The sequence below is a fragment of the Pipistrellus kuhlii genome, unplaced genomic scaffold, assembly GCF_014108245.1.
Source record: "Pipistrellus kuhlii isolate mPipKuh1 unplaced genomic scaffold, mPipKuh1.p scaffold_m20_p_1, whole genome shotgun sequence".
Classification (NCBI taxonomy): domain Eukaryota; kingdom Metazoa; phylum Chordata; class Mammalia; order Chiroptera; family Vespertilionidae; genus Pipistrellus; species Pipistrellus kuhlii.
The window spans coordinates 29861945-29883653 of NW_023425404.1; the positions used below are offsets into that span (position 1 = coordinate 29861945).

The window sequence follows — 21709 nt, forward strand, 5'->3', positions numbered from 1 at the left end:
CCAGGGGGCGGGCCCAGCCGCCGCCGCTGCGGGCCGAGTCGGCGGCCCTGGGGCGCTGTGGCGGCTGCTGAGGCTTTGGCGGCGGCGGCCGGCCCTGGGCGCGCCCGAGTGCGGTTTGCTCCCCCGACGCACACGCCGGGCGGTCCCCGGGGCCCTCTGGAGGTGACGGGGCGGGCCGGGCCCTGAGAGGCGGGGAGGAGGCGATGAGGAGGAGAGCCGCCGCCGCCGCCCGTCTCCGCCCGCCGCCGCAGCCGTAGCGGAGCCGGGGTGGGGGCGAGGCCAGCGGACCCCGCCGGACCGCGGACCCAGACAAAGGAGGAGGAGGACCCGCCCGAGGCCGGGCAGCGCCGCCGGGACAGGAGGCCGCCGCCGCGGCCGCAGCCGGGGACTCCCGGGCTCCCGGGCCTGCGCGCTTCCTCCGTGGACGCTGCGCGAGGCCGGGCCACCCGGGCGGGCGAGGCAGCCGCCCCCGAGCCCCCGCCCGCCCGCCGCCGGCGCCGCCTCCCAGCCGCCGAGGCCGTCGCTGCGGCCCGGGCGGGAGGCGGCGGCGCCTGGCGAGGCGAGGCGGCCCGCGCCCTGCCTGTCAGGCCCCCGGCCCGGCCCGGCCCGGCCCGCGGGCAGCCCCCGATGCGGAGGCGCTGCCGCCGGGGCCATGCAGCCGGCGCCGCAGCCCTACGAGTTCTTCAGCGAAGAGAACAGCCCGAAATGGCGGGGACTGCTGGTCCCGGCCCTGCGGAAGGTCAGTGCCGGCGGCCGCGGGCGGAGGGAGGAGGCGCGGGCCGGGCCGGCGGCCTGCGGGCGGGCGGGGTGCGCGGCCGCGGCCCCTCCGGTTCTAACGGGGAGGGAGCTCGCGGCATCCCGGGTCCCGGCCCGCGGGCCGAGCCCTGTCTCTCCGGCTGGCGGCAGGAGCGCTCCGAATGGCCTGTTGCATCCAACCCAAAGGACGTTTTCTCAAGTTTTTTTTTTTTTTTTTTTTTTTTTTGTGTGTGTGTGTGTTTGTGTTTGTTTTTAATTTTTTGGCTGGGCCCGGAAGGAAGGTTGTGTTATGCTCTGGATACTGGATCTCTGTTGCAGTCTCATTTCGTCAGGCAACTTCCGCCGTTGACCAATTTGTTGTCCTCGGGCTGGACTCGGCCAGAGAAAGTCCCGCTGGCAGTGAGGCAGTTTCTAAAACAAAAGCACGTTTTCAGGCCCGGCGGTTCGTCTCGGTCGAGCTCTCGGGAGGTGTTCCCCTCGCAGTTTGCTAGTTAGAGGGCGTCTGCTCACTCGGGGGCAGTGCTCTCCGGTGACATGGTGTGTTTGACATGTGGGAAATGTCAGCGAGCCGCGCTCTGCCGTTTACTTACCGGAGAGAACTTTAAAGCGCCCCTCCATCCACTTCCTGAGAGTCCTTGTTTACAAGAGATTCCCCCTGTGGATGTTGGTCATTTTCTATACGAGGTGCAGTTTAGAACTTGCAATCATGTTAAGAGGAAAAAAAAAAGATGTAACTAGTTTTTGTTGTGTTTTTTTTTTTAATCGATCTTTTGAGTTTGGGTGCATCGCTAGAGTGCATCTCCCTTGTAGATGCTGTCATCTTCCTCTGTGAATTCAGGTAATTTATTATAAATGTCAAGTTTATAATAAAGTCAAATTTGGAAAGACAAATTTAGAGACTGTGAGTGCACGATATCATGCCTACTGAACATGGACTTTGCATGCCATCGATGCAAACTTAGTTCCTTCTGCCGTTTGTACAAAAATAAAAGTACCTTATAAAATAAATAAAGAAAATAAACATTAAAAGACTGCATTTGGAAACTAAAATTTTACTAATATACATTAAATTTCTTATAAATGAAAGGAAAGTAGTATATTTTAAAGGTAAAAACATTGTCCTCGTGCATTCAGAGTTCCACATTTTCTATTCTTTTCATAATTCTTCCAAGGAACTATATTGCCTCTTTGGGCCAAGTCATGTCTTTTTAAAGAACTTGGTGGACGTGACTAGGGGCAGTTATCATTTTACTGGTATATGAGGTATTAAAATATTAAATCGACCTTCCTTCTATGGGCAGCCCTATTCTAAAAGGAGAGGGAAAGAAATGGAACGTGTGCTGAGTGGTGATAATGAATTCCGGTCTGGGTTAAGAGCAAAGAAAAATGTTTAGATAATAATTGACCCTTCAACCACACAGAAGTGTGAATGGAGTCTGTATTGTTGGCAGTGTGATGCAGGTATCTACTAGTATTTCCTGTTAGCAAATAGTATATGAGTATGTGTTGCATAACTTATTTAATAGGTAGTTTTGACCCTGATAATCCTTCATGCACAGATACAAATTGATTTCTTCAGGTTATGCTCGAAGCAAAGCCAGGACTAGCATCCGTTGCTTTGAGACTATTATTTTGCACTTACATGTTATGTTTGCTTTTCTGGAACTCATGTGCTTTGTAGATCTGTATTGTCTTACTCTACAGTTCTTGTATATCCTTTGCTTATGGAATAAGTACATCTAAGAAAATTTGGTCTTTTGAGATAAATTCAAAAACCAATTTCTATTTAATTTATTATTTTCCTATTATACAATTGGGGTATATTTTCACAGAAGACCCTTTTTTTATATATTTTTAGAAAATTTTTGGTGTTAGTAATTTGGCTTATGTCTAGTTTTGCGTATTGTTTAAGTATTTGTGATATAGCAACATGTAAGTTTATAATTCCGCTAAGGGTTTCTTTCCAGGATGTGTTAAATTCTGGCATGTACCTGACACCCATGTCTTTGCACAATGAGAATTCCTGCCATTTTTGGGGAGGTTCTGTCTTCACATTCAAAGCATCTGGAACTTGGCTTCCTTCCTCCAGCTGACCAGATAGTTACAAAGACTACTACCATTATTCGTAGAAGCAGCAATAGACTAATAGGATTTTCTCTTCCAGTTGGTGTTGCTGTTGAACATGTGGTGTTCTCTACCTTTGTTGAACATTTGTTGAACACATTTTAGGTACTTGGCACCATACTGTATTCTAAGAATGCAAAGATGAGTAAAAGAAAGGCCCTGCTCAAAAAGTGCTTGCCATCTAGGCTGAAATTCTAAACTTTGAGGTTTTGGTTTAAATAAATGAGAGCAATTAGGAGCTCAGAGTTCTGTAAGGAATGTTTGTATATGCATATGAAAGAAGCAATGTAGTTTTAATTGGCTCTATCAGGGTAGTCCACCTGGGCATCTTGGAAGCTCTAAAACTGTTACAGTGTAAAATTTCAGAAAGATAAAATCATAATACTCACCCAATAGAGTGGGACAAAAATAGGTTTACAGTTGTTGGTAGTAGTATTTTTCATCTGAACAACTGTAAGCCTACCTTTGGCCTCCCCCCCCCCCCCCCCCCCCCCCCCCCCCCGATAAAGGTGATGATTTGGATTCAACTCATGACTTAGAAGATTTAACTTCATAGAAATGTAGGTTTATTTTGATAGAGGCGTGCTGAATACAAAGGGCTGAAATAAATGAGTAATCTTTAACATAAAATAATAGGACATTTTAATTAAAAAAAATTTCTTGAACAGTAACTTAACAGACACTGAATAATTGCACAAATTAATAAGTATAATGCAAATAAACCTATTTTTCTCCTCTGAAAGTCAAATGTTTCCTTTGTGCACACCAAACAAGTCAGTCCAAGACTAATGATGTGGCAATAGACTGCTAAAATGTTCACTGCTAGTATTAGTGGGGAGAAATGGTGTGCCGGTGTGTAAGGGAAATGAATACAACACGATTATAGTAACCAGTCATTAGTGAATGCTGTAGTTCGTTATTAATAATTATGTATAACGGGATATTGTAAAAATTAAGTTACGAAATTTTTATTAAAATGTTTCTTACATATTGTTATATTGTCTGGGCCACAAAAATATTTGTTGTGGGCTGCATGCGGTCCATGGACCGCAAGTTTGACATGCTTGTCCTACAAGAATATAAACAGTAAATTTTGGGTTATCTTTTCTACTGATTAGAATTTGCATCTGTGACAGATAAAAAGCTCTAAATTAATCTTATAGATTGGTAATAGCCCAGTCAATAGAGAGCTATCAACAGCACTGCAATGAAGAACACTTAGGAATCTGTTTTGCTTATTTTCAAATTTTGTCTAATTTTTGTGAGAGGAAAAAAAAGTGCATACACACACACAAAAGAGGCCCCATGCACAAATTCACGCACTGGTGGGGTCCCTCAGCCTGGCCTGTGTCCTCTGGAGATCTGGGACCCCTGGGGGGAGGTCAGAGTTCGTTTTGGCCCCATCCCTCCAATGGTCAGACACTTAACATATTAGCCATATATATATATATATATATATATATATATATATATATATATATATATATATATATTTGGCAAAGTCACTATTGTTGATTTTGAAAATGCAAGGGATTTTTTTTTAAACCAACATTAAATATTCATTTCACTATGTAGAAATATGAACTTTGATGGAAAAATAATGTTGGAAATAGGAATGTGTTGTTCTTTAACTTGTTGTTAAATACATTTAAATACATACAAAACTACAAAGGGTAAATCAGAGCAAAATGACGCTACTAATGGGTAATACCGGTACATGCATTGTTAACATTACTGCTAAATTATGTATCTTACCTAAAAGAGCCAGAAACATAAATGCCTTCACCACTACTCCCCAAGAACATTGAAGCTATCATATTACTTGGGGGGCGGGGAAAAGAGCGTGGGATATATTTGTAAATGCAGTTTATTACCTGTATCTTAGAAATGCCTTTGGTACTTTGTGCATGTACTGTTTGATTGTATGCTGGGAAATGTTAGTGTAAGCATTCTATATATGGGAACATGTCTTAATGATATTTTCCTTTATAATCCTCACCCGAGGATATATTTTTATTGAGGAGGAGAAAGAAACATTGATATGAGGGAGAAATATTTATCCATTGCCTCTGGTATGCGCCCTGACTGAGGATTAAACCCACAACCTAGGTATGTGCCCTGACTGGGAATCGAATCTGCAACCTTTTGGTGTATGGGACGATGCTCAAACCAGCGGAGCCACATGGTCAAGGACTTAATGTCTTTTTATCAGGTTTTTCAGTCCCTGATATTTCCTTTGTGCATGTCTTTTCTGAGAGGTATTCCTCTGCAGATTAGCTATGGCAAAGAAATTATCTATTGTCCTACTATCCGTAGTTACAGATATAGAGAGCTAAAAAGAATTGGTTGAATTACTTTGTTCCCAAGACTAATTAAATATCGACTCCCCATCCTAATCATTAATTTGCTCTTAAATATCTAAGATTTAAGAAGTGTGAGAAAGTGTCTGAATTAATTAATAGCAGGTAAGGAAAAACATTCAGAAATGTTTTTGTGAAACCTGAAAGATTCTAGTGCTATATATTGAGTGCCTCCTGTGTGCCAGGCACTCTTCTTTTTTGTTGTTGTTAATCCTCACCCCAGGATATTTTTTTTCATTGATTTTTAGAAAGAGTGGAAGAGAGGGAGTGGGGAGAGGGGGAGAGAGAAACACCAGTGTGAAAGACACCTGGATTGGTTGCCTACCCCACTGACCTGGCCAAGGTCAGGGATCAAACCTCCAACCCAGGTACATGCTCTTGACCCAGAATTGAACCTTCTACCTTTTGGTGTGCTGGTGGTGGACACTCGACTCACTCAACTACTCTGGCAAGTGTCCAGGCACTATTTTGATACTGAGGTGGTAGCACAACCCTTGCTCTAATAAAACTTTCATTCTAAATGGCTGTGGCTGAGTGGACTGAAAGGCAAAAATGAAGAAGTAAATACCTGAATGATCAACAGGAATTAACAAAACAAAGGAAAGGGGGCAAGAAAAGTTTTGTGGCCTAGAGAAGGGTAGGAACCTGACTTGTTTTAAAGAAGGAAAGAGATGGAGCTAGTTGGGAAACTTTGGGAAGACCAGGTTAAGGAAGTTTTATAGGGTTATTTATATAACAAAGTAATCAGATTAACTTGATCAAAATTGCCTTTTGAAAACATCACTCCAATTGAAAGCTAGGAATTAATAGGAGATCCTATGATTTTTGTGGGTTGTTCTGGATTTCCTAAAGCCACTGAATATAACAGTAGAACTCTAGAGAATCATTTGGAATTATTCCAAACTAAGGATTGACCCAAAATGACCCAAGGGGTTCCAGCCAGAACTGGATGAGCATTGGGGATGCATTTTAACTTACTGCATTTAGCTCCCTGTCAGGCATGATTTAGTAGTCGTCTAATTTCAGTTTAAGTTTGGCATGGTATATTTGCAGCAAAACTATTCCATTAAAGTGTTTTATGCTGAGTATGCAAAGCATTACCTGTGTTACCACTTGACATAAATCAAGTATGTCTATTATATTAACCATGGCCTCTCTTTCAAGGGAACAGTAGTTTGATTATAGCCGCTATTAGTCTGCATATTTGAATTAGGAAGGAATTTTAATGGAACTAATGGATTTAGCATTATCTCATGTAGTCTAGTCACGTTAAAAATTAACAACCTAAAATTCTTCTCATATAAAACATATGATAGTTAAGTAGAAAGGTTTTGAAATACATAGTGTTCCACACTTCACATTTTAATGTGTAGAGATAAAGTAACACAATGAAAATAATATCAAGATTTAGATGTGAGCACTACTATTGTCTCTTCCAAGTAAAATTTTCAGTATCCCAATTTTCTTATTAAATCACTTTGTAAATTCAAATATTACCTCTTACTTACATAGCACTTTGTAATTCTTTCTTAATTGACCCATTAGCAGCATTTGAAAGTTGATCTCTTTCTTCTTGAAATCCTTTCCTCGTTACCAGGACACAAAACTTAGCTAGTTTTCTCCCTCTCTGGTGTGTCTTCTCGATCTCATTTGTTGATTCCTCCTCATCTCCCCACTGCATCATCCTGACTGCCCCAGAGCTTAGTTTTTGGATTTCTGTTTCTACTTACAGTCGATTTCTTAGAGATCCCACTTAGCCTCATTACTTCACATATAATCAATATTTTATTTCCAATTTATATTTTTGGCTGAGAACCTTGCCTTTGGATATTTAACTTCTTAATACATCTACATAGATGTATAATAGGCACCTCAACCAGTACTAAACTCCTTCTCTTCCCCCGTTTGTAGTATTTAAAAAAAAACAAAAAACTTTATTGATTTTGAGAGAGAGAGGAAGCAAGAGAAAGAGATAAAGAGATAGAAACATCAATTGGTTGCCTTCTGCCCACACCCTGACTGGAAATCGAACTAGCAACCCTTTGGTGCATGAGATGATGCCTAGCTGACTAAGCCACACTGGCCAGGGCTGAGGATATATTTTTTTTAACTTATTTTTGGAGAGAGGAGAGAAACATTGATCATTTGCCTCCCACACATTCAGGAATTCAAACCTGCAACCTAGGTATGTGCTCTGACCTGCAACCTTTTGGTAATACAGGTCAACACTTCAACCAAGTGAGCCACCTGGCCAAGGAAATGGCAATATTTATTGATAAAATGTGTTTTACCTCATTACACTATATATATTTTCATTGAATCCTTGGAGCTGCACATCTAGTTTATTGTAATTTCTGTTGCTGTATAACAAATTGTCAAAACCCCAGTGGCTTAATACAGCACATTATTCTCTCTCAGTTTCTGTAAGTTGCAAGTCCAGACATGGTTTGCTAGGTTCCTGCTCAGGGTCCCACAAGTATAAAATTAAGTTTTTGCTGCAGCTGCAGTCTCATCTGAGGCTTGGGGTCCTCTTCCAAGCTTATGTGGGTTTTGGCAGAATTCATTTCCTTGCATTATGTGTCTGAGGCCCTCAGTTCCTAGAAGTTGCCACCATTCCTTGCCACATGACTCTCCCTATACCTGTTTGCTTCCTCCAGGCCAACAGGAATGCATCTGCTGCTGTTTCTTGTCTCACACTTCTAGACCCTTTGTAAAGCACTCACTTGATTTAGGTCAGACACACAAAGGATAGCTGAATAAAACATATTTAGTGCCCAGCCAGTGTGGCTCAGTGGTTGATCGTTGACCTATGAACCAGGAGGTCACGGATTGATTCCTTGTCAGAGCATGTGCCTGGGTTTCTGGCTCCATCCCCAGTAGAGGGTGTGCAGGAGGCAGCTGATCAATGATTCTCATCATTGATGTTTCTATCCTTCCTCTCCCTTCCTCTCCAAAATCAATAAAAGTATATCAGAAAGAATATTTAGTAACTGTGATCTTTTCCCAGTTCACAGGGGAAAAATCCAATTTTATTTTTATTTTTTCATAAGTTTTTCTTAAATCTATGGTGCATTGTAAGGAAAACAGCTTATGGTACTTTTTGTTTTCTCTTACATACATGGGCCTATAGTTTAAAATATTGTAGTCATTTATACTAACATTATCCCTGCTTATAGTTTGATGAAATCTTAATATTTCATGTTCTGCTAAGAGCACTGCGATTTCCAAATTCTCTGCCACTGGGACAAGTTGGGCACCAATGATCTAATGGCCTGCCTGTATGGGAAGGTACTTATAGATCACATGCTCTTTCATTCCAATGAAGGAAAATTTTAATGACAAAAATTTTAGCTTCAGCTAATAGTCTCTTTTACATGTTTTGATTATTTTATGGTAAGCCCTGATATTATCCTAAATAGAATGATTTACCTGGCCTGTAACTTACTTCATTTTAAATAAAACTACATTGAAAACCTGTTAAGAAAGCACCTAACTAAGAGCACTGAATGAAAGTGAGAAGTGAATATTAAAAGACAATGGGAATGGGGGAAACTTTTCATTTATAATGTTTTATGAGATAATTAAATCTCCAGGTACATATTTAGTGAAATAAAAAGCAAATATTATGGATTATTTAATTTCCCCCAGTCTCTAGTTTTCAGTTATGCCAAGAAATCTGTTTGCTACTGTAAATTAATTTATTTAGCAAGTATTTACTGAGTGCTTTCTTTATGCATGGTATGGTAAATACTAGGTTACCTGTGTGTTAAGAATAAAGAAGTGGGGAAATAGGAAGAAACCAAAAACATAAGAAATGGTTCCTGACCTTAGTGAGTTTATAGCATATAACTGTGGTTTCAATTCTTTTTTTTTTTTTTTTTGCCTCCACTTCAAAAAATTGATGTGGAGAAAAAGGGAGAGGGAGAGGGAGAGATAAATAGAAACATCAATAAAAGATTGATCAGCTGTCTCCTGCAGCCACCTACTGGGGATTGAGTATGAAACCTGGACATGTACCCTCACTGGGAATCTACCCTGTGCCCTCTTGGTGCATGGGTAGACTCTCAACCGCAAAGCCACACTGGATGGGTTTGGTTTCATTTAATGATTATATACCTTGATGAGAAGACTGCTACCTTAGATCATATATATTTTTTATTATTTTAACAACTTAATTGGGAGAACTAAAGGCCTAGTGCATGGAATTTGGGTTGGGGAGGACAATCAGGGACGGGGACGGCCAGAGGGAGGGGTCCCAGGCGGTTGGCTGGCCAGCCATGCTCCCTGATCGAACTCCTGGTCAAGGGGACAATTTGTATATTAGTCTTTTTTTTTTTTTTTTAATATATATATATCTTATTGATTTTTTACAGAGAGGAAGGGAGGAAGAGAGTTAGAAACATCGATGAGAGAGAAATATCAACCAGCTGCCTTCTGTACACCCCTCACCGGGGATGTGCCTGCAACCAATGTACATTTTCTTGACCGGAATTGAACCTGGGACCCTTCAGTCCGCAGACCGACACTCCATCCACTGAGCCAGACTGGTTAGCCTTTTATCATATAGGACAGTGGTTGCCAACTGGTGGTCCTCGGACCACTGATGGCCTGTAGGTCCAAAAGGTTTGTGACCGCTGGTTTAAGGAAACCTTTGTAGCACTGGTCACCAACCAGTGAGGTCCGAAAGGTTGGCGATGGCTGATATAGGATATTATTTTTGAAGAGCAAAAGTTTTACATTTTAATGAAATGTATCCATTTGCTTCTGAAGAGACCGTGCTTTTAGTGCCATCTAAGCATCTTTAGTAACCAGGGTTACAAACATTTTCTCCTTTTTTTATATATAAGTTTTATAGTTCTAGGCTTTACATTTTGATTTGTGATCAATTTTAATTGATTTTTATATATGATGAGAATTTTATATATGTTATGTTTATGTTTTTGCATATGGATATCTGGTTGTTCGACCACTATTTATTTATTCTAATTAGCAATAATCATGCCTCGGATAAACCTCGTTGACTACTGTGCAAAGCTCTACCACCACTTATTAAAAAGGCTATCCTTTCTCCTTTGCTAAAGACCTTTGCACCTTTATCAAAATAATTTGTCTATAAATACGTGGTTTTATTTCTGAAGTCTATTCTGTTCCATTGATCTTTCTGCCTAGCTTTACATCAGTACCACAATATTTTGATTATGTTGGCTTTATAAAAATCCTTGAAATCAGGTAGTTTTATCTTTCCAGCTTTAGCCTAACAACTTTCGCAGCTGTTTTCTTTATTCTAGGACCTGTGTATTTACATAAGAAGTTTTAAAATGATCAATTTCTATAAAAAAGATACAGAAATTTTGATTTATAGATCATTTGAGAGGAATTACTAGAAAAATTTTAACAATATTGAGTCTTCTAACCCTTAAACTATACCTTTTAATTTACTTAGGGTTTTAAATTTTTTTTCTATCAGCAATATTTTATAGTGGTTAATGTATATCTTTAGAATGAAATTTGTTTTTTTCTTTTCTTTTTTTCCTTTCTAAAGATTGCTTTGGCTTATTAGGGTCTCTATTTCTCTACAAATTTTAGAATCAGCCTGTCAATTTATATTTTAAAAACCTTGTTTTTGGCCGAAACCAGTTTGGCTCAGTGGTAGAGCGTTGGTCTGCGGACTGAAAGGTCCCAGGTTCGGTTCTGGTCAAGGGCATGTACATTGGTTGCGGGCACATCCCCGATAGGGGGTGTGCAAGAGGCAGCTAGTCGATGTTTCTCTCCCATCGACATTTCTAGCTCTCTCTCTCCCTTCCTCTCTGTAAAAAATCAATAAAATATATTTTAAAAAAAACACAAAACCTTGTTTTTGCCTTTTAAATTGAATTTTAACTTTCATGACAATCAAAACTTACAGTATTCTTAACATTTGCAGCCTTGTAGAAATCTTAGCAATGGAATAAAGAATTTAACAAATAAATATCACACTGTGTAGCCAAAGGGATTTATTTCTACATTAGAGGCCTGCTGCACAGAACTGTGCACCGGTGGGGTCCCTCAGGGTGGCCTGCGGGAATCAGGCTGAAACCGGCACCCACAGGCACCACTCCCCTTTGGGAGCGCACTGACCTCTAGGGGACAGATTCTGCATTGAGTGTCTGCCTCCTGGTGGTTAGTGTGCATCATAGTAACTGGTTGACCAGTCAAATGGTCACTTAGGTCTTATATAAATAGACTAGAGGCCCAGTGCACAAATTTGTGCACAGGTGAGATCCAGCAAGCCTGCCCCAATTGGGGCTGATTGGGCCGGGCTGGCTTGGGGGAGGGGCCGGGTGGTTGGCAGGCTAGCCCTGCCCCCTGATTGAACTCCCAGTTGAACTTCCGGTCAAGGGGACAGTTTGCATATTAGCTTTTATTATATAGGATTGTACCAGAAACTAAAATATTAGTTGATTAAACAAATATACTGGTAGGAATTTTTATTTATGTGAATATTGAGAACTTAAAAATATAAATTAGGAAATAACATTCTGAAATTTGTCAATCTAGTGTATATTAGGATAAAAAATAATTTAAAATTTAATGCTTTTATAGTGTCTGTGCCTGGATCTCTATAGTATTATGACTTTTGTTTACTGTGTATGTGTAAGGAAATACCTTCTGACAACTTGAAAATGTGATGTAACTAAAATACAGGTCTGACTTGTTAATCTACTACTAAAGACTAAAAATTATTTTAATTGCTCTTTTTCTGACTAGACCTTCAAAAAAAAAATGATAGGTGAGTTTGTTCTAATGTGGTAGCTTTAAGTCTACTGTGTCTTAGGGTGCTGAAATAGTAAATACTGGTTGAAGTGCAAAGTATGATTATCTTTTGTCATCTTGATGGCCTATTAATATTTGTGGGTGGGATTTTAACATTATATATTTGTTTTAATGACTTTTCATATTTGCAACTACTTTAAGAAGTTTAGCATAAAAACTTTGTTTTTTTGTTAATCCTCACCTAAGGATATTTTTCCATTAACTTTTAGGGAAAGTAAAAGAGAAAGGGAAAGACAGAGAGAAACTTGGATGTGAGAGAAACATATTGATTGGTTGCCTCCTGCATGTGCTCCCAGCGCCTTGGCCAGGGAGAAGCCTGCAACCGAGGTACGTGTTCTTAACCGGAGTCAATCCTGGGACCCTTTCGTCTCCAGACCGATGATCTAGCCACTGAGCCAAATCAGCTAGCGCTGACATAAAAAAAAAATTTTGATGCTCAATGTTGAAGTTCTTTTGCAAGTTATTTACTGAAATCATAATCATAGAAAAAAAATCCATACCAGTTAGATATATCTTAATTCTCTTGCACATTTTCACTGAGGAGGGCCCTTGGCTTTTATGGAAGGATGTTATAAGAAATAGCCTTGTGAACACCACTGTCAACCTGCCAATAAATTTTTATTTCATATAAAAAGTCTTTTATTTGTGGGTCTAATAGAAATATATAGTCAGATGTAGTTAAGTTTCCTCTTGTCATGTTAAAGTGCAAGATGTAAGAGGAAATATTTATTTCGCCAAATCTATTAGTATTTTGAATTTATAAGAAAACATAAAGCCTGATTTTTTTTGTGTTGGTCCCATATGAGTTTCTAACTGCCTTACTTAAACTCTTATCCACACTTCTTTTTAAAAAGTCTTATTGTCTAAAGTTTCATGTGTCCTTCCTCTTTCCTACTTCCTTTCTTCAAATCATGTTTCTTTATAAATTAGTCCATATTTTGTCAAAATTACTTATGTAAATAAAAAGCTTTGTAAGTCTTGCTGTGAAAAAGTATCTCCTCCCTAGTCACAAAATTTTCTGCTTCCTACAGGCAATCACTTCTATTTTTTACAGTGATTTGTTTCAATATTCCATATCACTAAGAGAATAAAGTACTTATATTGCTACTTCTTTATTTTTCTGTTGTGTGCATTATCTGTTGACTTTTCAGCATGGAAGTTAAAGATTTCATATTCTTTAATACACATACATTTATTTTTCCAACCACACATATATACTTTCTGCCTTTTCCCTAACCTCATGGTTATATCTTAATTTTAGTTGGATCAATATTTGAAGTTTACATTATTATGATTATAGATGCTATTTTATAGTTAAACCACTTTTATTTTTGTACTTAACCTTTTGTTTTTACTAGACTAGAGTTAATGCTCATCTTGTTTATTTGTTTGTATACTTTTCTATATACTTATTAATTCAAGCACAAACTCTCTATCAGATGTTTAAATATCCTTTTAAGATTTTTAGATCCATCATATACTCTTATCAATTTCATCTTCTTGAGACATTTTCTCCTTGAACCTCTGATCTGCTCCAATTTGAACTGATGATCTTCTTTGCCTTTTGTACAACTCTCATAATTTCTCTTCACTCCATCCGAGTGTTCTTTTGACTTTCCTTCTGTGTTGGTTCCTTTGTTTCCCTTACCCAGTATTTTTCTCTTTCTTGATTTATTCTCTTGTTTTAGTGAGGTACAAACTATAAAAACTTGATGAGAAAGGGTATATGGGAGATACATTTTTTTTTTTTTTTACCATGTTTTAGCTAAGCAAGTCTTCATTTTATAGTTTGTTAGGATCTAGGTTGGAAATCATTGCCTTCTAGCTTCTAATGTTACTGTTGAAATCTGGAGCTAGCCTAATGACTCACTTTCTCCTTTCACCCTAAACCTGTAGGATATTCTTTGTCTCCAGTGTTTTAACATTTTAATGTAATTCATTGAGCTGGGAACTAGGAGAGCCCTTTTGACCTATTGATAACATCGCCTTTGACTCTCTTAAGTTTTAAGAACCTTATCCACGGTGAAAGGTAACACACAACCAGAAAATGTATAAAACATAAATATACAATTTGAGGAATACCTGTTTAACCATCACCCATGTTAGAAAACAGAACATTGTCAGAACTTTTCTCAAAAGAATTCATGCATGGGTTGGGTCCGGCCAGCCTTCCAGGGGGAGGAGACATGGGTGGTGGGCCGGCCTGCCTGCTGGTTGAACTCCTGGTCGAAGGGGCAATTTGTATATTAGCATTTTATTATATAGGATATACACTGAGTAGCCAGATTATTATGCATTCAGAGATCAAATTAATCTGACCACTCAGTGTATAAGAAAGCTCCTAAGTAACATTATTAGTAACTTGTATCCCTGCCCACAAATTCATGTGCCAGTAGCTCACTGTTGCCCTCCAGTAGCTCTCCACCCGGTGCCTTGTCCTCCTGTAGCATCCCCACCCCCTCATAGCTTGCTGCCCTGTCCCTTCTTGTAGTTCTCCGCCACCTGCTTGTAGCCAGTAGCTTGCTGCCACCCTCCTGGAGCTCTCCACCCTCTGCCCTGCCTGCCTGTAACTTTCCCCACCCCTTCTCCCTCTTAGCTTGTTGCCCTGCACCCTCCTGTAGCTCTCCACCCCGCTTGTAGCTCGCTGCCCCTACCCTCCTGCTCATCCATGATCTAGTCATTACGCAGTTAGTCATTACGCTTCACAGCGTGACGACCAGTTGCATATTACATCTTTATTATATAGGATACCTCTAAAGAAACTCAAAGATCTATCTAGAATAAAAGATAAATTGTGGCATATTCAGACAATGGAATGTACACACACACACACACACACACACACACACACACACGAAAAAAGGATTAATTATAGCTACATGTATCCTTTAACCAAAAAGAGGGACAGAAGAGGGAATAACATTCTACTCAGTTTGTGAGAGACGGTGTACAGGAAAACAAAAGGAAAAGATGAAAATTAAGGACTTTTGTTTTACAGTAGGACTTTGCACAGCAATTTTTATGACCAAAGTAGTATGAAAAGTCTTTAGGAACCCAGCCTACATGACTCAGTGGTTGAGTGTCGACCTATGAACCTATGAACGAGAAGGTTATGGTTTGATTCTAGGTCAGGGCACATGTCCGGTTGCAAGCACAATCCCCGTTGTGGGATGTTCAGGAGGCAGCCGATCAATGATTTTCTCTTATCATTGATGTTTCCATCTCTCTTTCTCTCTCCCTCTCCCTTCCTCTCTGAAATCAATAAAAATATAATATATTTTAAAAGTAGCCTTTATGATGCTGCTGTACCTACTATGTTAGTAAGTTTTTCAAAACTGCTTCTGAGATCTCTTTAGCAATTTATTTTTTATTTTTAACTTAAAAGGTAATATTTGCACTGATTTTTAAAAACATATTCAGACACTGCAGAAGAGTCAGTAAAATGTCTTTGATGAACTTAAGTCCTTGATCCTCCTCCCCAAAGAAATTTTTTTGTTGTCTACCATATCTGCCCATGAATTTTTTGTACATACAAGCATATTATTGCAGAATAAAGGTTGGAGGTATCCTACCTAATAAAAGAGTAATATGCAAATTAAGCATCACTCCACTACACTCACAAGCCACACCTACCAGCCAATCTGAGTATGCAAATAAACCCAACTAAGATGGCTACCAGGAGGGAAGCTTGGGTTTCCCAGGCAGGAGGCCAAGCTTTCCACCTGCCCTTGCCGGCCTAACCCTCCACTCAAGGCTACAAAGTTTCAATTATAGAAGGTAAACAAATCCAAACAGAAATGGCTGCCACACAGAGCAAGCAGAAAGCTTGGCTCCACTCCAGGCTACAAAGTTTCAATTGTAGAAGGTAAATAAATTTCAGATACCAGGAATTTATGGGCCTCCACTTGGGTCACGAGGGGGCATGCAAACCACCACAGGCCCCTCGCTCAGGCCACCCCATGCCCCAAGGGAACCCCCACCCTGATCCGGACACCCTTCAGGGCAAACCAGCTGGCCCCCACCCATGCACCAGGCCTCTATCCTATCTAATAAAAGAGTAATTTGCAGATTGACCATCACTCCAACACACAATAGCTGCTCCCATATGGTCAAAAATGGCTGCCACCATGTGAACACAAGATGGCCAGCAGGGGAAGGCAGCTGGGAGGCACCAGGCCTGCAAGGGAGGGCAGTTGAGAGGGACCAGGCCTGCAAGGAAGGGCAGTTGGAAGCAATCAACCTTGCAGGGGAGGGCAGTTAGAGGTGACCAGGTCGGCAGAGGAGGGACGTTGGGGGCTAAGAGGCTGTCAGGGAGCAGTTAGACATCAATTAAGCTGGCATGGGAGTGGTTAGGGGGTGATAAGGCTGGCAGGCAAAAGTGGTTAGGGGCAATCAGGAAGGCAGGCAGGCAAGCAGTTGGGAGCCAACAGTCCTGGATTGTGAGAGGGATGCCCAATCCACTGGGATTGGGCCTAAATGGGCAGTTGGACATCCTTCGAGGGGTCCCAGATTGGAGAGGGTGCAGGCTGGCCTGAGACACCACCATCTCCCCTCCCTCCCTCCTCCTTGTGCACAAATTTCATGCACTGGGCCTCTAGTTAAAAAATAAAATAAAAATCCCATATGTGTAAAAAGAAAAGTACTTGTAAATCCTAAAGGTCAAAGAAGAAACCATAGTGAAAATTAGATGCTATTTTGAAATGTGTGGCTACAAAAATATTCCATGTCAAAAATCTGTGGGGGAGGGGGGTTTGTTGTTTTTTACAGAAGTAGTTCTTAGAGAAATATACATATGACAAAAAGAAAGGTTGAAAAATAATGACCATATACCTATCTCAAGAAGTTAGGAAAAGTAAATAAAAAGTATGAACATGAAGCAGATATAATTGAAATATACTACCAACATAAATAGGATCAACAGAGCCAAAAATCGGTTCTTGAAAAGTTGAATGAAATAGGACTGATAAACCTCTGAGAGACTTATCATGAAAAAAAATTGAACACACAAATATAGGAATGAAAGGAGATGCTAAAGATCTTACACACTTAAAAATTCACAAGAGGACATAACAGTTTTATGACAAACTTTGAGAATTTAGATGAAGTGATCAACTTCATGCTATTCTTTGTGGGAAGGTTTTTAATTATTGAATGAATTTTTCAGTAAGACTATAAATATTTTTTTAACTTTTATTTTTTATTGACTTTTTGAGAGAGAAACAATGACAGAAAGAAACATCAGTCGATTGCTTCTCACATACGCCCTGACTGGGGATAGAATCCGTGACCTGATTATGTGCCCTGACGGGGAATTGAACTCACTACCTTTTAGTGTACAGGACCATGCTCCAACCAACAGCCACACCGGCCATGGCTAAATTTTCCATTACTTTTTATGTTAATGGCACTTACATCTTCTAATACTGTAGCATAAAAAGTTATAGTGGTACTTCACTCAATTATTCTTTCAGCCAGTATTTACTTGATACTTACTCTATACTAGGCATTATGTTTTACCTTATTATTCCTTATATCCAGTTTGGATTCTTTTTAGGACAGATTACTAAGTTCTAACTTTAAGAAATTTAACAACAGGCCAAGATAGTGGAGTAGGTAAATGAGGGATTCATATTCTCCTGCAACCACATCAAAATTACAACTAAACTTCAAAATAACAGTCATGCAGACAGCAAGAAATCTAGTTGAACCCAAGTCCTATAACTAAGGATATAAAGAAGTAGCCTGGTGGAGACTGGTAGAGGGATAGAGATGTGCAACATGCTGGTCCCTATCTATGTGTGGTGGTTAAAAATCAGGAGGGATATCTCTGCTTCAGAGGTTTATTCTGAGGAGCAAAGGGTCCCAGCCATACACCAGGCTCCCCACTCAGCTGGGAAGAGAAATCCCCATAACCTGGCTGTGAAACCAGGGAGGGTTGTGGCTGAGATGACGGGCTGTTGGAATCCCAGGTGTTCCTCTTAGGACTTACTTGAACTCACTCTAAGCTCCAGCTCTGGGATAGCAGTTCGAAAGATACCAGGGAGGAACCAAATTGCCTGGCTTTGGGGTGAGAGTTGAAGGGGCAGCTTTCTCTCAGAAGTGCTGGTAGAGGCATTATTGTTCCTTTGTTGAGCCTAATCCCTCACCCGCTGGCAGGCGGGTGTCATAGCCCAGTCTCCATCAATTTGGCTAACACAGATCACCCAGGTCTGGTGATTCCCTGAGACAACGCCCCACCCAACTTTCAAGCCCACCTATAAAACACTTCCAGTGGCTTTCCCACATAAATGGCTTGTGTTGGCTTATACGTTGGACTTTCCCAAAATCTCTCAAAGGTTCACAAACCTCAAAAAAGCAGCATCTGGCCTTGGCATGCCCATACCTCTTGCTAAGGGGTCCTATGCCTGATACTAACAGCAGCCAGTCTCAGTTCATAGTTTGGCTTCTCCTGGGCACCTCTAAGCCCAGCACAAGTAGGAGTCATCTGCAGATTGTTTTATAGTGCTATGTGGCCCTAGGCAGGGCACAGGCAGTTCTGATCTTAGTTATACATCCCAGGAGGACTCAGAGCCAACACACTGGATGGACAGCATCAGATCACATCAGACACTACTCAGCCACTTCCACAAGGGACATCCTCAAAGGGTGAGCTCTTTGCTGAAGTGTGTCTTGCTCCACAGGATGGGCCCTGCATAGTAGCTCCTTTGCTGTAGTCAAGGTCATGCTTTGCAGCCAGTAAATCTCTGTCGTTGTCATGCCAACAGCAATCAGGACTTACAACAACAGGAGGGTGCATGCTACAGTTCCTCAGCTTGGGAGACCGGGGAGGCATGATATAAGGACGGACTTAAACAACCAAGATTACCCAGCAAAGCTGTCATGAATAATAATTGGCAATAATTATTGTGTGTGTGTGTGTGTGTGTGTGTGTGTGTATATATATATATATATATATATATATATATATATATACACACACACACACACACACACACACACACACACCCCGTATTTTTCGGACCATAAGACGCTCCGGACCATAAGACGCACCAGTTTTTAGAGAAGGGAAATGAAGAAAAAAAGATTCTGAAACAAATAGTGTCCTAAAATATTTTATGTGCATTAAAACCCAACATCACAGTCATAAACACATGTAATCAACCCTGTAAAGTAAACAGCAGCATTTAGAACCATTTTAGAGCCAGGCAAGCACACAGAGACCACACAGAGCCGGGCAAGTAAAAAAACTTTTTTTTTAAAGTATATGTGTAGGCTATATTTGGACCATAAGACGCAGGGACTTTCCCCTCCCCCCCACTTCTGGGGGGGAAAAAGTGCGTCTTATGGTCCGAAAAATACAGTAAATGGGTTAAATTCTCCAATTAGACATAGGGTGGCTGAATGGATAACAAAACAAAACCTTTACATAAGATGCTTATGAGAGATTCACTTCAGATAACACACGGACTGAATGTAAAGGGATATAAAAAGATATTTTATGGAAATGAAAAAACAAAAAAGCTTGAGTAGCAATACTTATACCAGATAAAGAAGATTTTAAAACAAAGAGATAAAGGACCCATCAATTCCAGTTCTTAGTATTTACCTGAAGAAACCCAAAACACTAAATTGAAAAGATGTATACATGTATAAGTTCATTGCAGCATTATGTACAACTAGAGACCTGGTACACGAAATTCATGCACTCGGGGGCGTTCCTCAGCCCAGCCTGTGCCCTCTCCCAGTCCTGGAGCCTTTGGGGATTTCTGACTGACACGGAGGCAGGAGAGGCTCCTGTCATTCCTGCTGCACTCACCAGCCATGAGCCCCAGCTTCTGGCTGAGAGGAGCTCCCCCTTTGGGAGCACACTGACCACCAGGGGACAGCTCCTGTGTTGAGTATCTGCCCGCTGATGTTCAGTGCGTATCATAGCGACTAGTAGTTGTTCTACCTTTGGGTCAATTTGCATATTAACCTTTTTTATATAGGTCAGGATAGCCAAGATTTGGAAGCAATCTAAGTGTCCCTCAATAGATGAATGGGTAAAGAAGTGGTTCATTTATACAATGAAATATGATTCAGCCATTAAAAAAAAATGAGTGAAATTTTGCCATCTGCAACATGGATGGCCCTAGGGTATTGTGTTGAGTGAAATAAGTCAGGCAGAGAAAGACAAATGCCATATGACTTCATTTACAAGTGGAATCTAAAGAGCAAAATAAATGAATAAGCAAACAGAAACACTCATAGATACAGAGAACATTTTGACAGCTGCCAGATGGGAGGGTGGTTGGGAGGATGGGAGAAAAAGATGAAGGGATTAAGAAGTACAAATTGATAGTTATAGAATAGTCAGGATATAAAATATAGCATAGGGAATATAATCACTAATATTGTAATGACTATGAGTACTACCGTGTTTCCCCGAAAATAAGACATCTTCCGAAAATAAGACCTAGTGCATGGAAAGATAATACATCCCCTGAAAATAAGACCTAGCGCAACTTTGGGAGAAAAAATTAATATAAGACACTGTCTTATTTTTGGGGAAACAGGATAGGTTTATCAGGGTGATCGCTTTATCTATATATTTAAAAGCCTAAGCGCGGCCAACCAGTCTACCGGTCGATAGCAGTGACGCACACTAACCACCAGGGGGCAGACGCTCAACACAGCGGAAACCACTGACATGGAAACATGGAACAGACTGATGAATTTCAGAGGGATGAGGGGAGGGGAGAGGGCAGGAAGAGATTAACCAAAGATCTTATATGCATACTAGAGGTCCAGTGCACGGATCCCTTGGCTAGGGATACCTCGGCTTGGCCTGCGCCCTCTCATTATCTGGAACTCTCAGGGGATGTTGGAGAGCCGGTTTCGCCCGATCCCTGCAGGCCAGGCCAAGGGACCCCTTCAGTGTACTAACCTGGGCACCAGGCTTCTAGTAAGTTATATAAATGTTAATTACAGGATTATATACCTGAAACTAACATAATACTATATGTCAATTGAAAAATAAAAAATTATTATAGGACACACAAAAAAATTTTAACAAAAGAGGCCCAGTCCAACTACCTGATGACAATAAGGAAGGAGCGTAAAAGAAAGTGGACTAACATTTTAGAGCAGCTCTATAATTTGTAAAGTATTATGGTTATTTAGAGAGACTTCTGTTGCAGGGACTTTTAGTAATATATTAATTAACTTCAGAATGTCTGTGATTCCTCTGAAATTATATAGAATATTTTATGTGTATATAATTTTTTGGTGGTAAGGTGGAGAAGGGTCAATAGATTGTCATAGGATCTCAAAAAATTTAAGAACCACTGCTCTGTGGATTAAGAAAAGTTGACAAAGATCAACAAATACAGGTATTTGTGTGTGTGTGTTTCGTGTCTGTAAATGAGTAACTATACTACTATATTATTATATACTAGAGGCCCGATGCATGAAACTTCATGCAAGAGTAGGCCTTCCTTCCTCTGGCTGCCAGCACCGGCTTCCTTCTGGGCACCCAGGACCCAGGCTTTGCTGCAGCCACCGTTGTCAGGCATCCGGGACCCAGGGTGCTTCCCCTTTGGCTGTCGCCACTAGGCCTCTGGAACGCGGGCTTTGCTCCAGCCCAGCATCGTCCAAAATGATGCCCAGAAGGACGT

The 21709-nt window shown here is 40.7% G+C and overlaps 1 protein-coding gene across 10 annotated transcripts in view; it reads left to right on the top strand.

Moving 5' to 3' along the window:
- SOS2 (SOS Ras/Rho guanine nucleotide exchange factor 2) overlaps positions 1 to 21709 on the top strand; it is a 92524-nt gene continuing 70815 nt past the window's right edge. For 7 of the 10 annotated variants that reach the window (XM_036437390.2, XM_036437414.2, XM_036437407.2 and 4 more), the window contains exon 1: positions 2 to 739. In XM_036437390.2, coding sequence (XP_036293283.1) covers positions 653 to 739 — 87 coding nt within the window. In that variant the 5' untranslated portion in view covers positions 2 to 652. Of the gene's footprint in view, positions 740 to 21709 lie in introns of all 10 variants that reach the window. The other 3 variants (XM_036437400.2, XM_045581008.1, XM_036437384.2) reach the window with 2 other exon arrangements.